The 27,449-nt window shown below is 42.2% G+C and overlaps 1 protein-coding gene across 1 annotated transcript in view; it reads left to right on the top strand.

The window, feature by feature from the left end:
• The first annotated feature begins 965 nt into the window (after positions 1-965).
• Positions 966-27,449, top strand: part of Capn8 (calpain 8) — a 76,752-nt gene continuing 50,268 nt past the window's right edge. The window contains exons 1-2 of the mRNA XM_005326512.4: positions 966-1,202; positions 15,617-15,686. Coding sequence (XP_005326569.3) covers positions 966-1,202; positions 15,617-15,686 — 307 coding nt within the window. The remainder of the gene's footprint in view (positions 1,203-15,616; positions 15,687-27,449) is intronic.

Genomic DNA, 27,449 nt, shown 5'->3' with positions numbered 1-27,449 from the left:
ACAGCCTGCCACGTGCACTGAAGTTTGAGAGACATTGATAAGGTGTGCATCCTTAGGGTAGATGGGGTCTAGGAAATTGGAACCCAGAGAGATGTGACTAATCCAAGGACATACAGCCTGTCATTGACTTCTGAGATTAGAACCAAGATTCCTGATTTCTGGGCTTCTCTTTTTGGTCCACACTCTGAGGAATAATGATATCTGACATTTGCTAAATGCTTTCCACGTAGGATTCTATGTAAATTCCCTGTGCTACTTCATCAACTTTTCCAAACAATCCTATGAGACAGATTTTCTGATTATCTGCCTTTTTGCAGCTGAGAAAATTAAGGGGAAAGAGATTAAATAACTGGCTTGAGGTGATAGCTAATTACTGGTGGAGCCCAGATTAATTACTGGTAGACCAAGGCAGTCAGAGGCCAAACCTTTGTTCATAGGTTGAACCGCCTCCAGTTGGGTTACTCTGAATCAGCTCCATGAATCACCTCGCTGGTATTTTTGCCTTCCTAGAAAATATGAAACCAAGCTTTCCTGGAGAAAAAAGAGATGGCTCTAACCACTTACCCTCCACCTACTCAGAGCCACGTCTCCAATTCCTTGGTGAATTTTTAACAACCTTCTCATCTCTACAAAGGGTCCAGTGTGAGGTGAGCAGGCTTTGCAAAGAGGAGCGGTAGAGGCCCTGGTGTATTTCTTAGGCTAAGAGCCTGGGATGTGCACTGGAAGGTTCCCTAACTCCGAATTGTCTGTGAAAGGTAAAGGAGATTGTGAGGCAGACTTGTTCGCACCTTGGGTACATATTTGTTCCTGGCCATGACTCACTTCCCTCTGGAGCAGAGCCCTGGGTGAAATGTTTACCTGCTCCACCTCTCTCTGCGCTGTCTTATAGCTCCCCTCCCAGTGGGGAAGGAATCTGAGAGTGAGGAGCATCTCTGTCTTCCTGTCCACCCACAGAGCCTATGGTCATGGCGGCCCTGGCAGCAGGAATGTCCAAGCAGCGTGCAGTGGCTGAGGGTCTTGGCTCCAATCAGAACGCTGTGAAATACTTGGGCCAGGACTTTGAGTCTCTGAGGCAACAGTGCTTAGAATCAGGAGTCCTATTTAAGGACCCAGAGTTCCCGGCATGTCCATCAGCTTTGGGCTACAAGGATCTTGGACCAAGTTCCCCCCAAACTCGAGGCATCATTTGGAAGCGACCCACGGTAAGGGGTGAGGTTGTAGCGGAGTGTCTTTCAGGGCTGAGGGGCCTTGCATCTATCTGGTCAGGAGTTGAAGAATCATGGCTTTGGATTATAAATTTTTGGATTCCATATTTCATTTTTTTTTTTAGGCAGTGAGTTATTCCAGAAAGAGGATGCACAGGCTTTGGAAGTAAACAGGTTAGATTTGAATCCTGACTGTGCAGACCTTGAGCAGATAACTTAGCCTCTCTATGAGTTTCAGTTTTCTCATCTGTAAAGTGTTCTCCTGGCACTAGTCTTCAGTGTTGATATAAGAATTAGAGGTAAATCTGAGTATAGTGTCTATCATGTAAGAGGCACAGAATACATGGTAGTAATTATTGCACAGTGGCCCCTGGACCAGTGCCCAAAGGAAATCAATGCTAAATGTGGGAAGCCTGGAGTAAGTGATACAACAGCTTTACTGAAAGGTGCAGGTTGCTTAAGGTCATGGATTGCCATTGTTTTATCAGGGCTGATGGGTGGAGAGGACAGGTGGGAGATATGCCTCTGTGGATACAGATAGAAGGCTCCCAGCTCCTGGATGCTGCCACTGATAACTGCAGAAACTCAAAGGCAGAGGATGGAGAATTGTCTTCCCAAATTAGGCCCAGAACCCATCACGGTATGACCATTGTCAAGGGGATTTAACCTCAGGGAAAAGAACCCCATCCAAAAAGAGTGGCTGTGAGAATGGAAATGCTCTATTTAGTGTCTGGCACCTGATATGGTCTCAGGGCTATTAAATGGATATCCTCAGGAGCTCTTAGCCCAGGGCACCTTTTTTCTTCTAAAACATAATAAGGAGATCAAGTCATGGTTTCTATTCCTGGAAGTGGCTGAAAAAGGAACATAAGAAAAGTTCAAAATTATTCTCATCATTTAATTGATCAAAATTATCATTTAACTCCAGCAATTCCTTCTGTTTTGTACCATAGTTTCCCCCACCCCCCCCTCCTGAGAGCAACTCCTGCCCACCACGGCCTCTCTTCCCTTACCTTGCTGACACCTTCAGTTTACCCTGGAATGTTGGGAAAAAAATCAAGGCCTGGGATTATACTTTTATACTGCAGTTTCAAGAAGTGGTGCTCAGGACAGAATGAAGCATGTACTCAGCAGAGGCACAGAGGATGGACTGTAGAACCTGAGGTGTTACCTCTGAATGATGGAGAGATTTGAGGGAAGAGGAAACTTTCTGGTGGCTTGGGGGAGGGGGTGATGCGGGAATGGAGAGGGGTCATGAAATACTTCATTTCATGACCAAAGTCAGGTGTCAGTTACCCTTTGCCTAGTTTTTCTCTTTCCTTTGAAAATCTTCTTTTAATTGATTTTATTTTTTTAAAATACACAACAGTAGAATGCACTACAATTCTTATTACACATATAGAATACAATTTTTCATATCTATGTATATAAAGTAGGTTAATACCAATTCATATCTTCAGACATGTACTTTGGATAATGATGTCCATCACATTCCACCATCCTTGCTAATCCCCTGCCTCCTCCCTTTCCCTCCCTCCCCTCTTCCCTATTCAGAATTCATTTTTCCTCCCATGTTTCCCCTCCCTACCCGACTATGAGTCAGCCTCCTTATAGCAAAGAAAACATTCCACACTTGTTTTTTTGAGATTGGCTAACTTCACTTAGCATTATCTTCTCCAACACCATCCATTTACCTGAAAATGCCATGATTTTTATTCTTTTATTACTGAGTAAAATTCCATTGTGTATATATGCCACATTTTTTTTTTATCCATTCATCCACTGAAGGGCATCTAGGTTGGCTCCACAGTTTAGCTATTGTGAATTGTGCTGCTATAAACATTGATGTGGCAGTGTCCCTGTAGTATGCTGTTTTTAAGTCCTTTGGGTATAGACCGAGGAGAGGGATAGCTGGGTCAAATGGTGGTTCCATTCCCAGATTTCTAAGGAATCTCCATACTGCTTTCTATACTGGTGCACCAATTTGCAGCCCCACCAGCAATGTATGAGTGTACCTTTTTCCCCACATCCTCTCCAACACTTATTATTGTTTGTCTTCATAATAGCTGCCATTCTGACTGGAGTGAGATGAAATCTTAGAGTAGTTTTGATTTGCATTTCTTTGATTGCTAGAGATGATGAGCATTTTTTCATATATTTGTTGATTGATTGTATATTCTCTTCTGAGAAGTGTCTGTTCAGGTCCTTGGCCCATTTGTTGATTGGGTTATTTGTGTGGTTTTTTTTTTTTTTTTTGGTGTTTAACTTTTTCAGTTCTTTATATACCCTAGAGATTAGTGCTCTATCTGATATGCGAGGGGTAAGGATTTGCTCCCAGGATGTAGGCTCTCTGTTCGGCTCACAGATTGTTCCTTTGGCTGAGAAAAAACTTTTTAGTTTGATGCCATCCCATTTATTGATTCTTGGTTTTAATTCTTATCAAGGAGTCTTATTAAGGAAGTTGGGGCCTAATCCTACATGATGGAGATTAGGGCCTACTTTTTCTTCTATTGGACACAGAGTCTCTGGTTTAATCCCTAGGTTCTTGACCCATTTTGAGTTAAGTTTTATGCATGGTGAGAGATATGGGTTTAATTTCATTTTGTTGCATAAGGATTTCCAGTTTTCCCAGCACCATTTGTTGAAAATGCTATCTTTTCTCCAGTGCATGTTTTTGGCACCTTTGCCTAACATAAGATAATTGTAATTTTGTGGATTAGTTTCTGTGTCCTCTATTCTGTACCATTGGTCTAGCAGTCTGTTTTGGTGCCAATACCATGCTGTTTTTGTTACTATTGCTCTGTAGTATAGTTTAAGGTCTGGTATAGCAATGCCACCTGCTTCACTCTTCCTGCTAAGGATTGCTTTAGCTATTTTGGGTCTCTTATTTTTCCAGATGAATTTTATGGTTGCTTTTTCTATTTCTATGAGGAATGCCATTGGGATTTTGATCAGAATTGCATTAAATCTGTATAGTGCTTTTGGTAGTATGGTCATTTTGATAATATTAATTCTGCCAATCCAAGAGCAAGGTAGATCTTTCCATCTTGTAAGGTCTTCTTTGGTTTCTATCTTTAGGGTTTTGTAGTTTTCATTGTATAGATCTTTCACCTCTTTCATTAAGTTGATTACAAGAGTCTTTTTTTTTTTTTTGAGGTTATTGTGAATGGGGTAGTTTTCCTCATTTCCTTCTCAAAGGCTTTGTCATTGATATACAGAAATGCCTTTGATTTATGGGTGTTGATTTTATATTCTGCTATATTGTTGAATTCATCTACTAGTTCTAGAAGTTTTCTGGTGGAGTTTTTGGGTCTTCTAGTGTAGGAGTCTGTAAACAAGTTAGGATGACACCTGGTATTTTGCCAGGGGGAGTGGTTTGTGAGGTGGCGCCAGTGAGCCATTAAGTGTGGAGATTTCTTATTGGTTGACTGCTGTATCTAGTTTATGTTAATTAAGATAAGTTATGTGGAATGTATATATAGCCCTCCTGTCCTACAATAAACGGCTCCCAGTCCTGCTGTATCAATGTACACAAGTTGTTCGTCACCCCCCGGTTATTTTGCTGCAGCCGAACTGCGGCATTCTAGGTAGCCAATAGTGCTAATTTAAGTTCTTCTTTTCCTATATATATCCCTTTTATTTCTTTCACTTGTCTAATTGCTCTGGCTAGTGTTTCAAGAATTATAGAAGTGGTGAAAGAGGGCATCCCTCTCTTGTTCTAGTCTTTAGAGGGAATTCCTTCAATTTTTCTTCATTTAGAATAATGTTGGCCTGAAGCTTAGCATAGATAGCCTTTACGTAGATGTCAAATGCTTTTTCTGTGATAATTGAGATGATCATATGATTCTTATCTTTAAGTGTATTGATGTGATGAATTACATTTATTGATTTCCGTATGTTGAACCAACCTTGCATCCCTGGGATGAATCCCACTTGATCATGGTGCACAATCTTTGATGTTTTTGTATTCAATTTGCCAGAATTTTTTTGAGAATTTTTGTGTCTAGATTCATTAGAGACATTGGTTTAAAGTTGTCTTTCTTTGATGTGTCTTTGCCTGGTTTTTGGATCAGGGTGATATTGGCCTCATCGAATGAGTTTGGAATTACTGCCTCTTTTTCTATTTCCTGGAATAAATTGAAGAGTATTGGTATTAGTTTTTCTTTAAAGGTCTTGTAGAACTTGCCTGTGTATTCATCTGGTTCTGGGATTTTCTTTATTGGTAAGGTTTTGATGGCTTCTTCTATTTCCTCACTTGATATTGGTCTGTTTAAATTGTGTATATCTTCCTGACTCAATCTGGGCAAATCATATGACTTAAGAAATGTGTCAGGGGCTGGAGATGTGGCTCAAGCTGTAGCGCACTCGCCTGGCATGCGTGCGGCCCGGGTTCGATCCTCAGCACCACATAAAAACAAAGATGTTGTGTCCGCCAATAACTTAAAAAAATAATTAAAAAAATTCTCTCTCTCTCTCTCTCTCTCTCTCTCTCTCTCTCTCTCTCTCACTCTCTCTCTCTTTCAAAAAAATTTTAAAAAAAGAAATGTGTCAATGCCTTCAATGTCTTCTATTTTTATTGTAGTATAATATTTCAAAATAATTTCTGATTATCTTCCGTATTTCTGTAGTGTCTGTTGTGATATTATCTTTTTCATCACGTATGGCTGGTGATTTCAGTTCTCTCTCTCTCCTTCTCTTCGTTAGCATGGATAAGGGTCTGTCAATTTTATTTATTTTTTTAAAGAACCAAGTTTTTGTTTTGTCAATTTTTTTCAATTGTTTCTTTTGTTTTGATTGATTTCAGCTCTAATTTTAATTATTTCTTGCATTCTACTGCTTTTGCTGCCAGTTTGTTCTTCTTTTTCTAGGGCTTGAGATGTAGTGTGAGGTCATTATTTGTTGACTTTTTCTTCTTTTAGGGAATGAACTCCATAAAATGAATTGTCCTCTTAGTACTGCTTTCATAGTGTCCCAGAGATTTTGATACATTATGTCTATGTTCTCATTTACCTCTAAGAATTTTTTAAATCTCCTCCTTTACGTCTTCTGTGACCCATTGTTCATTCAGTAGCATATTGTTTAGTCTCCAGGTGATGGAGAAATTTTTATTTTTTATTTTGTTGTTGATTTCCAATTTTATTTAATTATGATCTGATAAAATGCATGGTAGTATTTCTACTTTTTTGCATTTTCTAATAGTTGTTTTATGGCATAGCATATGGTCTATGTTAGTGAAGGATCCATGTGCTTCTGAGAAGAAAGTGTATCTGCTTGATGCAGGTTGAAATATTCTATATATGTGATTTAAGTATAAGCAATTGATTGTATTATTGAATTCTATAGTTTCTTTATTCAACTTTTGTTTGGAAGATATATCTAGTGGTGAGAGAGATGTGTTAAAGTCACCCAAGATTATTGTGTTGAACTTAAGTTTGTTTGATGAACATAGCTGCACCATTGTTGGGGCATATATATTTATGATTGTTATGTCTTGTTGGTGTATGGTTCCCTTTAGCAGTATGTAATGTCCATATTTATCCCTTTTGATTAACCTTGGCTTGAAGTCTACTTTATTTGATATGAATATGGAAACCCCTGCTTGCTTCTGTAATCCATGTGAGTGGAATGATTTGTCCCAGCCTTTCACCTTCAGTCTGTGTATGTCTTTTCCTATTAGATGAGTCTCCTGGAGGCAGCATATTGTTGAGTCTTTTTTTTTTTTTTAATCCAATCTGCTAGCCTATGTCTTATGATTGGTGAGTTTAAGCCATTAACATTTAGGGTTACTATTGAGACACAATTTGTATTTCCAGCCATATTTGTTTATTTTTGTTACTTTACTTGAATTGTTTTTCCTCTTTGATTAGTTTTTTCCTTTAGTGTACTACCTCCCTCTGCTGATTCATTTCCTCTTCATGAAATATTTTGCCAAGGATATTTTGTAGTGCCGGTTTTCTGGCTATGAATTCTTTTAACTTTTGTTTATCGTGGAAGGTTTTTATTTCATCTTGAAATCTAAAGCTTAATTTTGCTGGATATAAGATTCTTGGTTGGCACCCATTATCTTTCAGAGCTTGATATATGTTGTTTCAGGATCTTTTAGCTTTCAGGGTCTGGGTTGAAAAAATCTGCTGTTATCCTAATTGGTTTTCTCTTATATGTAATCTGATTTCTTTCTCTTGTGGCTTTTAAAATTTTCTCCTTATTCGGTATGTTGGGCATTTTCATTATAATGTGCCTTGATGTGGGTCTGTTGTGATTTTGTACATTTAGTGTCCTGTAGGCTTCTTGAATTTGGATTTCCAATTCATTCTTCACCTTTGGAAAGTTTTCTGGTATTATTTCATTGAATATATTGTTCATTCCTTTGGTTTGGACCTCTATGCCTTCCTCTATCCCAATAACTCTTAAATTTGGTCTTTTTATGCTATCCCATATTTCTTGAATGTTCTGCTCGTGGTTTCTTATCATTTTCACTGTGTGGACTATGCTCTTTTCAAGATGATTTATTTGATCTTCATTGTCCTATCTTCTAAGTGCTGTACTCTGTTGGTGATGCTTTCATTTGATTTTTTAATTTGGTTTATTATTTCTTTCATTTCAAGGATTTCTGGTTTTTTTTTTTTTTGTATAACCTCTGTCTCTCTGTTGAGATGATCTTTTGCTTCTTGGATTTGTTTATGTAGTTTATTGTTGAAGTGATCTTTCACTGCCTGTATTTGTTCTTTTATGTCTTTTTTTTTTAGTTTTTTTATTAGTTGCTCAAAACATTACAATGATCTTGACATATTATACATTTGATTCAAATGGGATACGTGTACAGTTTGCAGGATCACATTGGTCTTCTTTGAGGTCCCCAAACATTTTGTATATCCTGAAAGCTTTCTCTGTAATTTTTTCTGCTATAACTGCCAATGCTTCTAATGATGTGTTTCTTCCCTTTTCTTTTCATGTTGCTCATGTGTCTTCCTTTCCAGCTCTGTGGATCTGGTGTGTTATTGTTTTTACCCTATAGATTTGTAGTGTTCTTGTAGGGTTCCAAGATCTCTCCTTTGTGGGGAAGGACAATGTTAGCAGATCCCAATATCAACAATACATCACCTATGAACAAATTTTTGTTATTAAGATATTTACAGTTTAGTCTCAATGTCCAGAAATGTTGGATTCAATTATTTTTAAAAATATAATCAGTATTTTCATAAAAAGGTTCACAGTTTCTGGCAGTGGACAATAAACTGGGGGTCAGGCATAGGACAATATGTTGAGGAGAGAAGATGTGAGGGTATATAGTTAATATATCTTAGGAAATGTGAAGAAGAAATCTAGTGAAGAGTATTAGTAGCAGGAGAATAGATAGGAGGTAATTTGGGGTAGACAATTACGTGGGAAGACAGTAGAGTACATAAAACAAACACATATGTTTTTAGAAAAATACAGGATGTTAAAATAGTATAATTTGGAGGGTGAAGGAAGAAGAAAGAGAAAAAGGGAAAGAAAGAAAGAAAAAAGAGAGAAGAAAAAGAAAGAAAAAGAAAAAAAAAGGCTTATGCAATTCCTCTATATTATATTATTCAGCTGGCTCAGTCCTCAAAGTCCTATTTCATGCAAAGTTCTTGGTTTTACATATGTTGGGGATGTGAGGGCCAGAGGATAGAAGGGTAGAAGAGAAAGAAGAAGAGGAAAAAATTACTCTTAGAGATCCACTTCTTTCTCTTCTCATCCAGTAGGTGAGGTCGTCTCATCCAGTTGGTGTCTCTACCGTCAGGATGGTGTAGGTAACTAGGGTGTGAAGACTGGACCTGGTGTGGAGCATCTGGAAGCCGGGAGTGCTGCCCACCAGTCCTAGCAGGGAAATAGCACCTCACGGGTCTTTTTTTGTGACTTGAGCCCCCGGTATTGCCTCCCTCTCTTGCCTGGAGATTTCCCAAATCCTGATCTCTCTGTTTTGCTCTAGACTTTAGTCCCCTCCCCTCTCTTATTTATCAGGTCCCAATTGTGGATCTCTTACCCCCAGGCTCACACCAGGTGGGTAGTGCCCTGTTCACACTGCACTCCTGTCCAACTAAGAGCTGTTCTTGTGTTAGGTGGCCATTGTGCCAAGTTAACGCTGTTGGGGAGGAGGAAGAATTGGAAATCAGTTACCTGCTCAAATGGCGACCTGATCTGATAGTCATGCCCACCACAAAATGGCCAGGAAGGTTTTCCAACGTGGAGTCGGTCTGCTTCCAGCACAGGGTGTCTGGTGATGTGGGGAGAGCTGGGCCATGGCCTTGTGCTGTGGATAGGTAGCAGCCAAGTGACCTGCGTGGGAGCAGAAGGCAATCTGGAGTTCTGCAGCAGAGGTGCTGACAGGTGTTTCTGCTAAGCTGCTTATGATCCATGCAAGGGGTAGAACTGCGGGCTTTGTGTCGGGGTCCGGAGACTTTCTTGAGCCCAGAAGCTCTGATTTCTGCGCCAGTGGTCTCTATGCAGGTGGTTGCAGCACTGGTGATTTCTGAAATAAACCCACCGGCCCCTGGAGATCCAATCTGGGAACTGCCCCCAACTAATATGACGAGAATGTTGAGCCAAGATGGCGGAGGTCTGCTTTCAGCGCTGGGCTATCTGGTGAGGTTGGGGGAGCCAGGCGATGGCATTGTGCTGTGGGTAGGTAGCAGCTGAGTCACCTGCGGGGGGAGCAGGTGAAGTCTTGGCAGTCTGTAGATGTGTTTTTAGGAGATTCTCTTAAGGCACTCACCAAGTCTTGTGTGACCTAGAACTTCGGGCCTTGGGTCCTGCTCGAACACTGGGGCCCTGAGCCCTGAGCAGGGTCACAGCGCTGGTGATTTCTGCAGAGAGCAGCTGTATAGGGGTCCTCTAACTCTCTCAGAGATGCAGTATTCCAACTAGGTGAGATCTGGATCACAGAGTAACATAGAATGCTGCCTCCCTCTGGTCCGCCATCTTGAAACTCTCCTTTGAAAATCTTAAAGCCCTTAACTAACTCCTCAACCACATCGCCTGCTCTCCCCTAGACCGTGTCTTCACCTGGTGTCACTGTCTGTGTCAACTTAGTAATTTTAGATTGGATGCGCTGATTTGTACCTGTCAAGAGAGGCAAGGAAATCAGAGAATGAGGCAGTGGAAACTAATTAATGTGGAATTGAAAGACTCCTTTTTGGGATGTTCAAGTGCAGGTCAAAAAAATAAATGTTGTCAGAATTTAACCTCTTCCTCCCCAATTACCAAGGGGGAGTTATCACATGGCTGCCTTCAGCCACCCTCATGCTCACATTCCACAAAGCTATATTAGAGGACACAGCCTTATCCTCTATGATCTTGTAGATTGTTAAATAGACTCCTGAGTTCATGAAGATGATTGTATCTCTATTGGGGATGGATATGTCTTGGGTTCTGAGAAAATTGGCCTTTTCTTAAATGCTTTATCTTTTTCTCCCAAAAGGCCTCTCAGGAATCTGCAAGCAGATTGGAGTGTTCAAGAAATGTGGTTTGCTAAAGTTTGCTTGATTGATCGATTGATCAATCAATGAATCGATTTATCTACTTCCCTATCTAATATTTATTTATTTACTTTTAAGTTGTGGTAAAATATAGAAAACATATAATGTACCATCTTAGCTATTTTAAGTGTACAGTTCAGTGGCATTAAGCACATTCACATTATTCTGCAACCATCACCAGAACTCTTTTTATCCAGCAAAAGTAAAACTCTATACTCATTGAACACTAACTTCCTATCCCCGCTCCCCCATTTTCTGGCAATCACCTGTCTCTATGAATTTGTCTACTCTAGGTCAAACTTCACTACTCATATGTGTGGAACCACACGGTATCTGTGGTTTTGTAACTCACTTAATTCACTTAGCAAAATGCCTTCCAGGTTCATCCAGATGTAGCATGGGTCAGGCTTTTCTTTCTTTTTATGGTTGCAGGGTTCCATGGTGTCTACATGCCCTGCTTTATTTACCCATTCGTCTACAGTGGACACTTGGGCTGTTTCCACTTTTAGTGCTTGTGAATAATGCTGCCATAAAAACAAATGCACAAATATTTCTTTTAGACTCTGATTTTAATTATTTTGGTTATATACTCAGAAGTCAAGCTGGTAGTATGATAATTCATATGGTAATTCTATTTTCAAGTTTTTGAGGAATCGCCACACTGTTTTCCACAGTGGCTGTGCAGTTTCACATTCTCGCCAACAGCTCTCTGGAATTCCAGTGTCTCCACATTCTCACCAACACTTGTTGTTATTACTTTTGGATAATAGTAATCCTAATGGATGTGAGTTGCTCTCTCACTGTGGTTTTGATTTGCATTTCCCTAATGACTAGTGATTTTGAATCTTTTCATGTGTTTATTGACCATCTTCTTTGGAGAAATGTCTGTTCAAGTTCTTTGACATTTTTACTCAGGCTGTTTGTTCCTGTGCTTTTCACTTTCTTCCTTAGTTTAAAAACCTTAAGTTAACTGCTCGGATGTGGCTCTTATAATCCTGTTTCCCAAAGGGATGTTAAGTTTTACAGAAAGGAGATGAGAAGGACTGAACACATATGTAAATGTTTTTCCCTCTCAATAATGAATAAATCCTGATCTGTAGATGTTTTCACCCTGCTGAGTGTTTCTACTTATTCTTAAGTTGCTGAGCAAAAGGTTTGCCTGGATTTTGTCCCAAGGGTTGGAAAGACAAGTTTGCCCAGGTGAAGGTCTCAAGTCTAACTTGGGTTTTCAGGATGAATTGCTTTTTTTAAAAAATTATTATTCAAAATCTCAAGGCAATTTTTTCTCAGGGTATTGGGCAAGAGCAACAATCCTATCACAAAGGAAAATGGCTAGCTGTGCAGATCAGGGAATGCTTTTAACAGCTGCTTCTCTGCATCCTGGTTTCTGGTTTTCCCACTGTGCTGGGGTCAATGCCCAGCTCAGGCCCCTACAGTTTGACGAATGCCCGTGTTAGTGGGCCTGGTGTGGCTTAGTCAATGATACTGTTCTCTGAAGTGTCCATTTTGGGGCAATTAAGCAATTTATTGATCTTAAGAAGAAATACAGAGAGATAGGAGTGAGACTACATCAGTTGCATAATAAGGACTCAAGAGACAAAAGGAGGAGTTGAATTGTGGGGAGGTTAGAATAAGAATGAGCAGGAGAGGCCTCCGTTTTGAACTTCCATTCTTTCTTTAGCTGCTCCCCCTTGGGTTAGTGAACCTGGAGTTTCTAATTTAGCCATGATTTATTGCATGCTGTTATATGCAGGGATCAGGGCTGAGAGAGACCTTGTGGAGCTGCAGAGAGAGACCCATGGACAAGCAGATGACTGTTAGGCAGCAGAGTGGTGAAGAAATGGGCTTAGGTGTCAGATGGATCAAGGTTCTGGTCCCTTATCTGCTACTTACTAAATGAGTGACTGTGGATAAGTTATTAAGCTCTCTAAGACTCAGTTTCCTTATTCATGAGATGGGAACCATAATACTACCTACCTTCTTAGATTATTGAGAAACTTGACTGAATGCTTAATTTTAGCAGAGCTTAGGAGATCTATGAAATATTCATATAATGTGCCAATATCACATGAGTAGTGTGAGGGGTACTGAATATACAGCTCAGGGAGTTATTTTGGAAGCGTCATCATAGTCGGTAGCTGAAGGCATGGGTTTGAATGATTTCACAATGAGAGAATGCTTAGGGGCATGTGATTGATGTATCAAATGGGACCATTGCAAGCAGGTCGAGGAGGGGGCCCAGGGGTTCCCAGATTATGAGGAGAGTAGAGCAGAGTTGAGCAAAGGAACCCATCAAGGAAACTAGAAAGAAAGATTTAGAGAGGTGAGGAGAAAAGAGCTAGCAAGGATATGGAAATCAAGGAAACAGAGTTTTCTGAGGGAGAGAAAGACAAGAGTATCACATGTTAAGAAGCAGTCAGTAGCACGGGAATAGAAAATGCTCATTCTGTGATTACTGGTGACTTTGGTGAGATTAATTTCCTGGAGGTGTGGAGGAAAAAGGCAGATTTCTGGGAAGTGATGGGTGAACGGGTGATGGGGAATGGGAGACTACTTTGAGAGAATGTTTAAGGGAAGAGATTCTTGAGAACCCCTCTTGAGAGCTCTCCTCCCTTCTTTCTTGATCAAGTGATCTCTTTTCTTTTGAAAAATAAAATTTGAATTACTTTTTTTGTCCATTTCTTTTTATTTCTTAGTTTTTCCACATCTTTTCATTTTTTGTTCACCAAGAAATGGCCACCCCAGGACTGGGAGCTCTTGAGAACCTAGGAACAAGGTGGTAGCTGCCCACTTTAAGAACACTGAGATTGGCTGGTGCCTTTTCGCTCTTTCAATTACCATCAGAGATTGCAAAAGAATGAAAAAAAAACAAACCCAAACTAAAATTCTCTCACTAGAGGACTGGCTACATAATTTGTGGGATTTTAATGAAATTGCAAAGCTCTCTATGTCCTAAGAAAAGATATAAAAGGTATATGTGACAGTACACCTATGCCCACAGACACTGCTATCGTTTGTGTCTGGAATGTCCTCCAAAGACCTATCTGGTAAAGACTTGGTCCCCAGGGTGGTGTTATTGGGAGGTGAGACCTTTAGGATGTGAGGCCTGGTGGAAGGAAGTTAAGTCACGGTGGGTGTGGAGGGCACGACTTTGAAGGGGACTGTGGTACCCTGGCTCCTCCTCTTCCTTCCCTTTCATTCCTGGCTACCATGAGGCGAATGGGCTTCTTCAAACACATGCTCCCACTATGATGTGCTGCCTCACCACAGGCCCAAAAGCAATGGGACAACAGACCATAGACTGAAATTTTTCCTCTTTTATTACTTGATTATCCCAAGTATTTTGTTATAGCAATAGAAATCTGACACACACACACACACACACACACACACACACACACACAAAATGTGCCTTTATACTAGAAAACAGTTTTCTGGAAGGATATATAAGAATTGTTGACAGTGGGAAAAAAATTGTTGATAGTCTGAAGTGGAAGGAATTTTTTTTGTCTCATGCCATTATTTCCTGATGGATTTTTTTTCCTGTAGGCATATTACTTTCTCAATAAAAAAAAATTTGATAAGTTTTTTTTAAACATTTAAATTCTTGGAGAAATAAAGCTGTTTCTGGTCATGTAGGCAGGAGCTGACAGCCTTATAAAGGATTGTAGGACAGTTATTCAGAAGCTTCCATCTCTCAGAGTAAAATCTCAGAAAACCCCATTCATGTGCCTTCCCCCAGCCCATCCTCCTCCTTTTTGACCTATCATTTCTTCATGTCTGTGGAGTAAGGGAAATGATTCTCACACTTGGTAGCCAGAGAGTTCTTGATGTAGCCCAACCCATCGATTTAATTGCCTCTGATTAAATGTAGTGCTAGTTCTTTCTTGTATTTTGAGTCCCACCCTTGCCCACCAGTGATCTGCCCTCCAGGTGGACAGGCAGATCCAGCTCTTCTTTGGGGGCCTCCTTGTAGACTGCTCCTAAAGCCTGCCTTCCTGACAAGATGCATGCATATGGTCATCTTCAGCCCTCATTTCTGTTGGGCATTTCTCATTTTATGCACTAGTCTTTTCCTCTGCCTTTTTTCTTCTTCTAAATAATGTTAGGTTGGCCTTCCCATGTAGATGGAAAACACTTTGGGTCCAGGTGTTTTATTTCTTTTCTTTTTTTCATTTCACCATGCTCCCCCCTCCCCCCTCCCTGCCTGCTATTGTGCAAGTAGTACAGGGTATAGAATGGGGACTCAATACATCCTTGCTGGATAAGCAAATAGAGAGGAAGGGGGTGGGGAAGCCTGAATAGAGCTCAGTCAGGGCTGGGTCATTGCCTGGGGGCAGATGCTAGTTGGAGCTGGATGAGTGGAGGAATAGCAGGTCAGACACCTTTGACTGCATCCGAATTGAGTTCTGCTCTCTGGAATTAGCACCAACACCTCAGCGTTCCCATCAGTGCCTGGGGTCATTATCACTTTGTCAAGGTCATGTATTTAAGGAGTGTCCACAGGGTGCCTGGCATTTTGCCCAACATTACTTCAATCCTCTCTTTATGTAAATAGGGGTGTTGTCTGAATGGGTGGGATCACATTTCATCACATTATTATCTCAGCCTGTGCCTTTCTCCTACCTCCATATGCCTCAGTACCTTTTCACACCCACACAATATGCATAGTGATAAAAATACTGGTCACAACAGGGACTTTGGGTTCCAGATCCTACTCTGTGTGATTCTGGGTAGGTGTCTTCCCTTATCTGGGCTTCAGGGTCCCTAACAACAAAATATATGTGTACTAGACAACCTCCTAGGTCTCTTCCAGTTCTGAATTCTATGCCTCTAATGTTCCTTTACTCGAGCTCCCACCAAAATGACTGGGCATCTTGTGACTTGTGTTTTGTTCCAAATTACTTTCAGGAATTATGTCCCAACCCTCAGTTTATCGTGGGTGGAGCCACACGAACAGACATTCGTCAGGGTGGTCTAGGTGAGTAACTGGGGAGAGTCCTGTTTGTTTTGGGAGAGGGCAGGTGAGTGTGTGTAATGAGCGACGTCTGATTACACTGTTGGTCTTGAGCAGCTAAATTATGAACACGGTTTGCCCACATGGGTTTGTGCTTTAGAGATTGTCTTCTTGACTATGGATCTGAATGCTGCAACCCCTTTTTGGCTTCCCTTAACAAGAGATTTTCTGCCAACTCGTTCCAACCCCTTTCATGCTGGAGTAGCAAGCCAGGAATCTATACATGGAGTAGATAGCCATGCTGTACCATGTTTTTATAATATTTGCTTTTAAGCAATCATAGTTATCTATGGCCCTGTCCATGTAATTATGGGCTGCCAGAATAGATGCTTTTACAATTGGTATGGCATCTTTCTAGCCAGATATTCTTTCATAGGTCTGGGATTTGTAAATCAAGAAATTTCATTTAGGGGGTGGGGATGGAGCTCAGTGGTGGAGCACATGTGTCACACACATGAGGCCCTGGATTCCATCCCCGCACCAAAATGACCAAACATGCAAAACTCCCCTTTATTGTCTAACTTATTATATTCTTTTCAAGTCAGGTGCCGTTGAGCTTAGGATGTACTTTCATTTTTTGTTTTGTTAAATTCTAGCTTCAGTTGTCAGAAAAGCAGGCTCTTCTTGATGGCAGATTAGCTTTGTTGATCTCATAAACCTTCAGAATCTCCAGGCCTCACAGATGGGAATTTCTGCATTGAATAGACCACACTTAACATTTTATGGGACAACACGGCCTGAATCGAATTTGTTGGCCTTCCAAACCACTGTCCGGTGACAACTGCAAAATATAGACTTGGACACAAAGGCAGAGAAGAAATAGACTCTACTTGATGAAAAGCAGTCAGATAAACAAACAAACAAAAAAACCCCTCAGTCTCCATACCTACTCCATAACCTTTTATATTTTAGGAAGTTTCCTCTCTTTTTCTTCCTTCTTTTTTCCAGCCAGGAAAATCTTTTCTCTTCAGCCTGCTGGAAGCCATCATGATTTTGAAAATTGCAGGGCATTTTATTTTAAATGCCTCTAATGTTCTCTCCTTTAATAAGTATAGCAAATCTGCCTCAGCCTGAGCTCATGGTGCGTGACTATAAAGCATGGAGAACAATTCGGGGTGCCGCACACAAGTGCGTGCCCTGTTGCCTGAAAACACAGCCCGTATCTCCCAGGCTCTTGTGTGTGGCTTGCTGTGGGGTGGCTTGCTGACCTTTTCCTGCTCTTGGTTAAGTATTCCTTACCTTTTAACTTGGAGCTGCATGTTTAACCTAATTTAGCAAGCGTCTCAGGGAAGCAACCTCGAATGTGCGCCTTTACTGCTCCTTGTTAAAAATGTTTTAACCTTGGGAAAAGCATTTAATTAGTGTCTTTTCATCGATTGGCGTGGGGGGATTGTCCTTTGAATAGTTGAAAGCAAAGACGTTTGAGGGTTTCCTAAAAGGGGCTGGAGCGTTACCATGGCGGCTGATGGAGACCAAGGCGCTGGAAGGGCAGGAAATGAACCCAACTGGATCTCAGAATCAGGCTCACATCAAAACAAATGGGACAGCTGTAGTGGTGGGGGATTTTAAATGAACAGAACAGGAAGTGGCTGTTGAGTTCAGCCTCCTGAAAGGGGCCTGTTGCTTGGGAAAGGGTTTGAGGCTTGGTTTAGCAGATGGAGCCTCAGCAAGTAGAACAGTAGGTGCCTCACAGGTCTGAGGCTGTGGCTGGTACAGCAATCTGCGGTGACCTGTGGAATTTGAGGCAGGGCTGCCCTCTCTAATGGGTGAGTTGTGGTGAGATTAAGACTTGATAAATAGCGGCAAGATAAACAACAACAACAAAAAAACCCAGAGATCCTAGCTGGGCGCAGTGATAGAAGTCTGTAATCCAGTGGCTCTGGAGGCTGAGGCAGGAGGATCGTGAGTTCAAAGCCAGTCTCGGCAATAGCAAGGCACTAAGCAACTCAGTGAGACCCTGTCTCTAAATAAAATACAAAATAGGACTGAGGATGTGGCTCAGTGACCCAGTGCCCCTGAGTTCAATCCCTGGTACAAAAAAAAAAAAAAAAAAGATTATAGAGATCCCACCCAGAATACAGAGCATGTTCCCAAAAGGCCAGGGAAGGTGTCACACAGTCAGCACTTGTTGAACCAGGGTGGGATGTGGATTAATGTTTGTTTAATGCTTTGCTGGCTTTTCAGAGCCCAATACGGGACAGCAGTGTCTGCTCTAGGGATTATAAAAGTTTATTTTTATAACCAGTTAATCTATGTAACAAAAAATGTCTTTTCCCTAGAATTGTTATTATTTCATTATTTTGAATACACATGGTTCAAAAATTAAAACAACTGAAAGCTATGCTGTGAGAAATGTGCTTCTCACCTGTCTTCTACCTGTCTCCATCTACTCCATCACTCACTGTCTTGTAAAAACAATCCTTTCTGAGGTAGCAGAATACAACAGTCACTAATATGCCATTATGTAAAAATGTGAGTATGTAACAGAAGTGAGTCTGTATTATGTATTTGGGGAGTTCAAAACCCAATTGAGTCGAATGTATGAAAGATGATATGTCTTGAGCTCTGTAATGTTTTGAACAACCAATAAAAAAAAAAAAAAAAAGATATGAAAAAAAAAAAAAAAACAATCCTTTCTGGCTGGGGGTCGCAGCACATGCCTGTAATCCCAGTGGCTCAGGAAGGAGGATTGTGAGTTCAAAGCCAGCCTCCGCAGCAAGCCCATAAGCAACTCATCAAGATCCTATATATAAATAAAATATTAAAAATGATGGGGGAATGTGGCTTGGTGGTTAAGAGCCCCTGGGTTCAATCTCCAGTACAACAAAAAAACAAAAACAAAAACAAAAGAACAAAACAAATACTTTTCTATTTTTTATGCAAATTCTAACAAATCTATATATGTATTCTTATTTTTAACCCTTTCTTGAGCTGAAGGTGACATACCATCAACACTGTTTGACACTGTGACATTATTTCATTGAATAAAACATCTTGGAGATCACTCCATATCATTCTGTAAAGAACTTCATTCATCTTTTAACTGTTGAGTATGGTATTGCATTGTACCACAGTGGGTTTATCCTGTCTCCTGTTGACAGATGCTTGTTATTTTCTCTGTCTTGCTATCATAGAGTATTGCAGCGACTCTCCTTGTTCACACATTGTCTTGTCTGTCTGAAGCTAGTTGGCCACTGTCACGATGTGGCATCCAAAGAACCTTCCTCCTGACCGACCTAAGTGTGTGAGTCTCTTGGTTCTCATCCAAGTTTATGTTCACTAGAGCCCAGGACCTGGCTTTCTTTGGAGATATTGGAAAGAAAATTGGGAGTTCATAACCCACTTGAATCAAATGTATGAAATATGATATGTCAAGAACTTTGTAATGTTTTGAACAACCAATAAAAAATTCTTTCTCAAAAAAAAAAAAAGAAAAAGAAAATAAAGATTGTAGAAACTGAAAGCTAAGGATCCAATTGCCCCAAACAATTCTTACTGTAGCAGGTGACTTTTCTTTGGATAGCTCAGTCCTTGCAGGAAGATAGTGTGGTTCTGCATCCACATAAGTCATTAAATGAGTGTCCTTTGATGACACAGGCCCCCAACAAAACGCCTTTCTGAACCCCCATGCCTCCTGGTACACTGAGGTGGAGAGTTCTTCTCCAAAAATGCTATCCTCTGCAATCCTTGTCTTGCTTCATCTTTTCAGTGGGAGCCATACTCATCAGGTCTAGCAAAGGCCACCCATACATAGTGTCCACTAGAGTAAGAGGATATCTCAGGGCCACCTCACGTTGGGATGGAGTGAGCTGTAGGTGTGCAGTTTCAACATCTGCAGGTGTCCATTTTCAGTGGATGCTCATGGTTATAGATCATTCAGGGAGCTTCAGAGACCTAGTGGGTCCCTCTGCTGCTCATAATAGTACAGTTTGTCTCTCTGTTGCATTTTGGCCCAGGCATGCACCAAAGCATATTGTGGCCTTTGGGGCTGTTTAGCTAGACCCTGTCCTATGTGTGAAGTACACATTCTGGCTTTGTGCACCTCACACAACAAGTTATAACTATGTATCAACCAGAACTTCTTTGGTCACTAGCTTTAAAAGTCCAACCCAACTAGCTTAAGGAAAAAGAGGGGTGGATCTTTTGGTTCACCTAAGTAGACCATGGAAAAGGACGGTAGTGTTAGCCTTGGGGAAACCTGGACTCAGGGATACTAATGTTCCTGGAATACTGTCTGCCTATCTCTTGACTCTATGGGTTGGCCTCATTCTCTTCCATGGCGGACAGGATCAATGTGGCAGGAATCACAACTCCTAGTGGTTCCAAGCTTCATCCTAGCAACACCATACACCAGATTTGATTTTATGCATTTAGGAAAGGCCTCTGATGGGATGATCTGGGTCTCCATCCACTTCCTAAGCCAGTTACTGCAGATAAAGAGGCAAGGGTCCATATGATTGATTCAACCTGGGTCATGGGCTCACTCTTGTGGTTGGGAGCCTTAGTGACTGGAGCCTCCCTTCCAACCACAGGGAGAATCCTCCAAAAGGGAAAGACAATGGTTCTGGGAAGATAGAATAAGGAAAGTACATCTCACCATTAAACAGGACTGACCTGGCCTAGGCTTTCCCTCCCCCTGGTCATCTTTGTCCTCTGTGCCCAGTGGCCTTGATATGCGCCCCCTCCCCCAATCCATTACTTCGCAATACTCCCTGAAATGCCTTTCCTGAGGGCCCCTCCTCTGTTATTGAATCTGTCCTTAGCCATGCCTAATTCAGCAAACCCAAGCAGACCAGAGTCTTCATGCTTTGCCTATAGCCTCACCCACTCAGTTTTCTCAACTATGAAGTGGGGTTATAATCAAAACCAACTTGCCAGAGGGTTGTAATAAGCAGAGAATCAACACTTGGTTCCTTAAGCTCTAAGAAGTAGGCATGACCATGGGTGGAGTGGATGTGAGTAACCCTGGGAGTCCTGCCTGTGCTGCATGCACCGTATTACTCATCTCTGGGTTCACCGTCCCCTGTGCATACCAGAGCTCAGAGAAGGTTTGTTGCACTTTTGATCGGTTGATCTGAACATTCCTTCTTATGTTATTACTAGAACACTTTAAAATAGCCTAAATCTGAGGCTACTTGTGTTTTCCTCTCTCCCTTGCCAGTACCTCTTGACAATCAGGCTGGGTCAGGCACTGACGATAAAAGTCTCATTCTGACATTGCCTATATGTACTGATTTTCAAAGGATTTCAAAGTTTTGTGCAAAGCAACTTTTCTGCTCTTCAGTCCCCAGCTTGCCGACACTGCTGGGTGGGAACATAGAGGTGTTTGAAGGTGCTTGCTGAGCCTCAACAATAAAAAATGTTCCAGAAACAGACCACAAATGAGGCTGTCCCCAAGCCCCTGCTGGTGGCTTTGGAGAAAGGCACACACACAGAGAAGTTTCTGTGGCCACACTGGTTTCTGTGGCCCCCACTGGGACTCTCAGAATTGTCCAGTCACCCACAAGCTCCTTAGTAACCACTAACTCTACCTGCCCTGGGCTACATTCAGTCCTTCCCCTTGGAGGGGAAACACCAAGATGTAGTGTCATTTGTGCCTGTGGTTGTGGAAGTGCAACAGGACTTGAAACATCTTCACATCAGTGGACCCAAAGGCCATAAAAGAGATGTTAATCTATGATCATAGAAGATCTTGGCCTCTGGAAAATGAAATTTGATGCTTGCTGCTTTCAGGAACAGGGAACAGGAAATTTTCTTATTTAACAAATGAGGACCAGATATTTCCACAATATAGATAGAAATTGGAGTGCTTTCTAGAGAGCAAAAGCTGTCATGTTGATCTAAACCTTGAATCTATTGGGTGGCTTGTTTTCTTCCTCCCTCCCTCCCTCCCTCCCTCCCTCCCTCCCTCCCTCCCTCCCTCCTTCCTTCCTTCCTTCCTTCCTTCCTTCCTTCCTTCCTTCCTTCCTTCCTTCCCCACCTATTTTTCACTCCCAGTCATGTGTCAGTGTGTTTGTGTTTCTGTATGCTCATTTCTTCCAATCCCTTTTTCTCTATTGATCTGATTTTTCTCTTCACCTCTGTGGAGTTGGTGTCTTTTTCATCTTTATTGTATTTGTTAAATAGAATTTATATTCCGCATACCTGTTTTGAAAAAAAGAATGGACCATTTCATGAGTCTCTAAAGACAAAGAACCAACAGCAATGACCTAAATTCATTGCCTTCTTGTATGCATCTCTCACATTGATTTTTCCTCTGTGAGCCGATGCCCCCCCATGGTGCGGGGGCCTGGACTCCTGGAACGGGCCTGGTGCACACACTCGTTAGTAATTGGGAGTAGAGTCAGCATCCTTAAGAGCATTTTTTCCCAGACACGTTTTGATCTGTAGCATCCTTCAAGGACTGGGGTGAAGTAAATTCATTCACTAGGACTGGTTGCTTACTTTTAATGAGCAATCAGGGAAGCCTCAGAGAACATAAAGGGCCAAATCTGCTCATTGATTCTGGAGAGCACAGGGTCAGACTTCGGGGAGGCAGGAAAAACTGCAGATGACAGTTCCATGCAGCCCTGTGGGCTTAATTGTGATGTGGGGGAAGTTTGGTTTGCTAAGGGGGTCCTTCCCGGTCTGGGATGGCTCCTCTTCATCCTTCTATCTTTTCCCTCTAACTTTGTTCCTCGTGCTCAGTACTCCCATGTCCTGTCCCACTACTTCCTCTGCCCTGTCTACTCTGAGCAAAGGTGCCCAGGACAACCAAATGCAAATTTGAGACAGTGGGTTCCAAGAGGATTTATATATTGAGCATTATTTCAAGAGCATGAAAGAATTCTACATTAAACAATCAGTTCTGCTAACCTTAACAATCTTATTTCCTTCTGTTATGAGTGCAGGCAATGAAGCCCAGTAACATAAATCACATATTATTTTCATATCACAGAACAGTTGTTAGAAATATCCAAAATGCCACTTCTGCTCATCAGTACCTCATAAGTATGCTCTTTATTAGGCCCTTCTCCAAATCTTTTATACAGGACATTAAGAAAGAAACACAAACATTACTATAATTAAAAAATATTTTTGATAACTTTCAATGGAATTGGTTTTTTGTAGCCTTCGTTTCTATTTTACACGTTTAGAGACATTATTTTGAGATCAGACCCTGACTTCGCTGAACTGCCAGCGGGGTCCATGCGTAGGAGAGGTTGAGAATTCTGCACCGTGTGAGTGTGAGGCTGTTTCTTCCGGGCAGAGATTTCTTTTGCAGGAAGGGGATTTTTGCCAGTGGGCTCCAGTTTTACCTACTTAAATTGAACTAGGTCCTGAGTTTCTCTCACTTTGTAAGAGAACTGTGAAAAGTACAGGTGAACCTCTGACTGCCCAGGGAGACATCTCTTTAATGAGGCTGCTTAACTGTAGGAAGAGGTAGTGGGTGATCCCAGGCCAGGGCACTGCTCTCTGTGCCCCATCTTGGCTGAGTAGCCTGAGGTTTGGGTCTGAAAAACCAAATCTCAGAGTGAGGCTGATTCCTACTCAAAGGGGAATCCACCAGTGCTACATTTTTAGGGGATAATTATTTTAACATTCTACAGACCCTACTTTTAAGGCCTGACTCCATGCCTATCAGCTTCCTGCCCGCAGCTTAGGTTTTGAAGAAGTCTACCCAGGGTCCTAGGAGGATTCCTTCATCACACATGAGCCGTGAGTCTTGGATTTCTGTAGCTCTGTTTGATGTAGTAGGGGTATACTGCTGCCCCCATTTTAGTCATCAGGTCTGGCACATGGGGCTGGTTAAAGGGTCTAATTAAAGGAGAACCGGGGTTACCTGAAGGCAGTGTGTTTGATGGAGGATTCCAGGGAGCTTACGGGTGCTAACTCGTGGCCATGTTGCTGAAGGAAAAGGTGGAAGCAGGCTGGTACAGGGCAGGCACGATGAGATCACAGGCTGTGTTCAGGTCTCTGTCACATCCAAGACAGCCAGGGGCCCTTATTGGAAGCCTGACCAGCTGCATCTGGAGCTTCATCCCAGAGATGTACCTTCAGCACTTCAACAGGCTGATTCTTGCCATTCTAGGACTAGAAGCAGAATCCACAAGAGCCTGGTTCTTCAGGAAGCAAACGCATACTATATCCTCACAGGAGAAAGGACGGATGCTTCCTTTCTTCTAAGAGGCTACCAATTTGATGAATAGAAACAAATGCCACTCCACCAACCCTTTGCAGATGCTACTTCTGTTTGGATGTATCCTCTTGCCTTACAGTTTCTGTTACCTCCCTGTTGCCATCTCAGCTGTCCTTGGTGATCCTGGGAACACCCAACAGAAGCTGGTGGGATGTTCCCCATGTAGGGGCATAGTCCATTCTCCAAAGACTCCCTTGACCCCATGGTCACCTCCTAAAGTTACAGTTAGGGTTTCCTACTGGCTTGGGAATTGCACAAAGCTACTCTATACCTAACCCCCATCCTCTCTATCAGCTCGTTGAGGGTGTGACCCTCCCTACTTTGCACTTTGTTTTTTCTTCTCTCATCTGCTTCAAGAGGCTTCTTTGTACCTTCTTGGGTGGTCCAAGGATGGCTGTGCAGCTCCGGGCTTCATGACTCTGCTGCTGGTCACTGGCTTGCCTTCTTGCCTCACCTTGATCCCTGAGGCTCTGGCACCTTGGTTCCCCAGTCTTCTACTCTATGAAGAGAAAGAGCTGGGAATGACCTGTGTGCATCTTGGCATCCTTCTGTAGACCTGTTCAGGTTTCAAGGATCATGTTTCTCCATCAGTCCCTGACGAGTTGCCCTCAGCAGGCTTGGCTTGGGATCATGGACCTTACTTACTGGGTCTTCCTTGCCTTATCTTCTCAATTCCTATTTGCTTTTACATAGCCTCCTCATCAACGTGAGGCCAGTATCGCTTTTCTTCTAGGTCACCAGAGTTGGAAGGACCTAGAGAAGGATTCACTCCAGGGGCCACAACTCAAATGCCTACAGAGGCCACATAAAGGAGTGAGGTAGGCAAGGAGTAGTGGGGACTGTGGTGAACTAGAGCGTTTCCCTGTGTGAGGGCGAAAGCCATCGCTCGGCTTGATCTGGGGGTCACCATGAAGGAGCCAGGAGACCTTCCCTCACTGCCTTACACTCAACAGCCCCTCCCTAGTTCCTCACCCTGCTTTACTTTCTTTATTGTATTTACCACTCCTGGCTCATGGATTTATTTATTGTTTGTTTTTGCTACTAAAATGTGCACTCCATAACATTTAGGAGGTTTTTTTCTATCATGGTATACACAGGGATAGAATCATATTTGGTGCAGAGGAAATGCTCAATAAATACTTGTAGAATGAATTTATAGAGGAATTTTGATCAGGTTTTGCCATAGTCAAGATAAGCCAGAAATCTAGATTTTTATGTGAGACCCCTGTAATTCAAATGCATAAATTACCATGCAGGCTGGTACTGTACACCCCAAACAGAATCGAACTGCAAGCCACTTCTAACTGGTTTGTTGAAGTTCAGTCTACACTGGCCTGAGTTATAGCACTGGCCCTGGAACTTTCTCTACTCCAATTGGCTTTCCTCCTTCAGATCTGCCTTTGGGTTGCTGCAACTCATGGTCTTTGGAGGAACAATCTTTGGTGAATGTACCCCAAAGACCCTCTGTACCAGCTTCTAGTTGAAATTACTTTCTGTCCACTTGCCCTGCTTCCCGAGTTAGCCAAAGTCCCCTCTATCAAGAGTTTTGATAGAGTCCTCCCACCCAAGTCTCCTTCCTTCCTGTCTCCTTTTGTGGGGACACGTGCATGGAGTACTGCATACATGGCACACATTAAGGGCATCTGAGTGGCAAACCACTCCCCTGTGCTAGGAGTGTGACCTGCAAACCGCTTACCCCATAGGCACAGCCCTGGGCTTTAGGCCGCGTGTTGCAATCCCTGTGCTTGCTCCATGGCCCACTCCTCGATTGGTCACTGCAAGGGTAGTTGGCCAGAAATTGCATTGTTGGCTGCCTGTAATCTGCTTAGCTACTGCCTGAATATATATATATATAGTAACTGCGCAATAAAATCAGACCTGCTTCCTGCTTGGTCTCCGGAGGTCTTGATTAGTGACTCTGCAGCCACACTGTCCTCTACCCTGTTCTGTGGACCTTCTCGTTGGATGAGAGAGAGCCCACACATCCTTTCACATCTTTTTGCTCTTATGCACTTGTGCTCAGATATTTTCCCAGCCTAAAACCACCATGCACTCTAATTAAAAGAGACCTGGGGCTACCTGAGGCCTTGCATTTGATGGAGCACCAGGGACTCAAGATCCCAGTCTTCAGGGCTCAGGGGAGACCATGGTACTCTGTGCATTTTTGCACCTGAGTTCACTTTACTTTAACTCATAGTATAATTGAGGCTGGAAGGCCGCCCTCATTTTTCCATGGACACTCTTTATTACCCTGTTTAATATTTGATGTACTTTAAGGACCCACATATATTTGGAAGCCTCAAGGCTCTGATTTGGGTGTGCCACACACTTTACGTCTTTGGAGGGGGACATTGAACAAGGCTTATCCCCAGCACAGACAGTAATGGACCCTTTTCTGTATCTTATCACATGCATTTCTGCTGTGTTTCTCATCTTTTCATTTTTTTTCTCCATTTCACCTAGCTTCTAGTGTCTTATTTTTTAATCCAAAGGGCATTATAATTAAACTCAGAAGCAAGCAAGCCACTTTCTCTTGAAACTGGCTCTGAGATGTATTTACATAAGCCCTGAATGTATTTACTTAGTGATTTTTTTTTCCTCCTCTGGTGAATCAATTCCATTTTTAACAATCTACTAAGAATCTTTTTTCCCCTCTAAGTAGCATTGAAATTCTAATTTAAAGCTGGGGTGGGGTGGGAAGAAAAGAGCAGGAAGTCCTAAAGCAGTTTCACGCCATTGAGTCTGATTTCTTCAACAAGAGTGGAAATTAGATGAGAATTGGCCTAGCCCGCTTCCTGAGCAACTCTGAGAAGCTCTGAAACAATCTGAGACAATCGGATTCCTTGTTTGCTCTTTTCCCCTTTTTTCTCCCCTCTGATGACTTATAAGATAGAGCAAGATGGCCTCTGATTCAAAGGTGGCCTGCCAACTTTTTCTGTTCACTCTCTCTCTTTCTCTCTCTGAAGTATATTAACTCTCTGGGGTGCTCTGCAGCTCCTGGAAACAGAAGACCCCCTGGCCTGGAACTGTCCTCGGGCAAATGTGATGTGTGATAGTGGCCCTCAGTGCTCAGCTGCCCACCTGCTGCTGTGGGTCTGCTGTCAGGGGTCGTCATGGGAACCAGGAGTGGCAGCACAAGGAGACCTGTGGGGGGCAGCAGAGTGGATTATTTAGTGTGCTTTATTATATGTGGTACAGCTGGAAAGAGTTATTTTGAGGATATAAAAATTACAGTTGCCGCAAGTGAGTCACACTGCCATTGCTCAGAAAATTACCAGTAATACTTGGGGCTATCTTTGAAACTGTATCAGTAACTTTTCTCCCAGGGTGACCCCAATACCTCACTCCCTGCTAAGCCCATGGCACCTGGGCCCTCTGGGGTTTCTGGACTTCTGATGTCTTGCTTCTAGAACAATGATGTCTTGCTATAATGCAGCCATAAAATCAGGATGGCATTTCAGTAAGGTGTGCTAAGCTCATTTACAACTCCAGCAGGAGGTGTCGAGTGGTAGGGGATCCAGGCTGGTAGTGAGATGCTTAGAAGAGTG

Source organism: Ictidomys tridecemlineatus, chromosome 10 (assembly GCF_052094955.1).
Source record: "Ictidomys tridecemlineatus isolate mIctTri1 chromosome 10, mIctTri1.hap1, whole genome shotgun sequence".
Taxonomy (NCBI): domain Eukaryota; kingdom Metazoa; phylum Chordata; class Mammalia; order Rodentia; family Sciuridae; genus Ictidomys; species Ictidomys tridecemlineatus.
The sequence above is the reverse complement of the archived record's forward strand: the minus strand, read 5'-3'. Positions and strand labels throughout refer to the sequence as shown.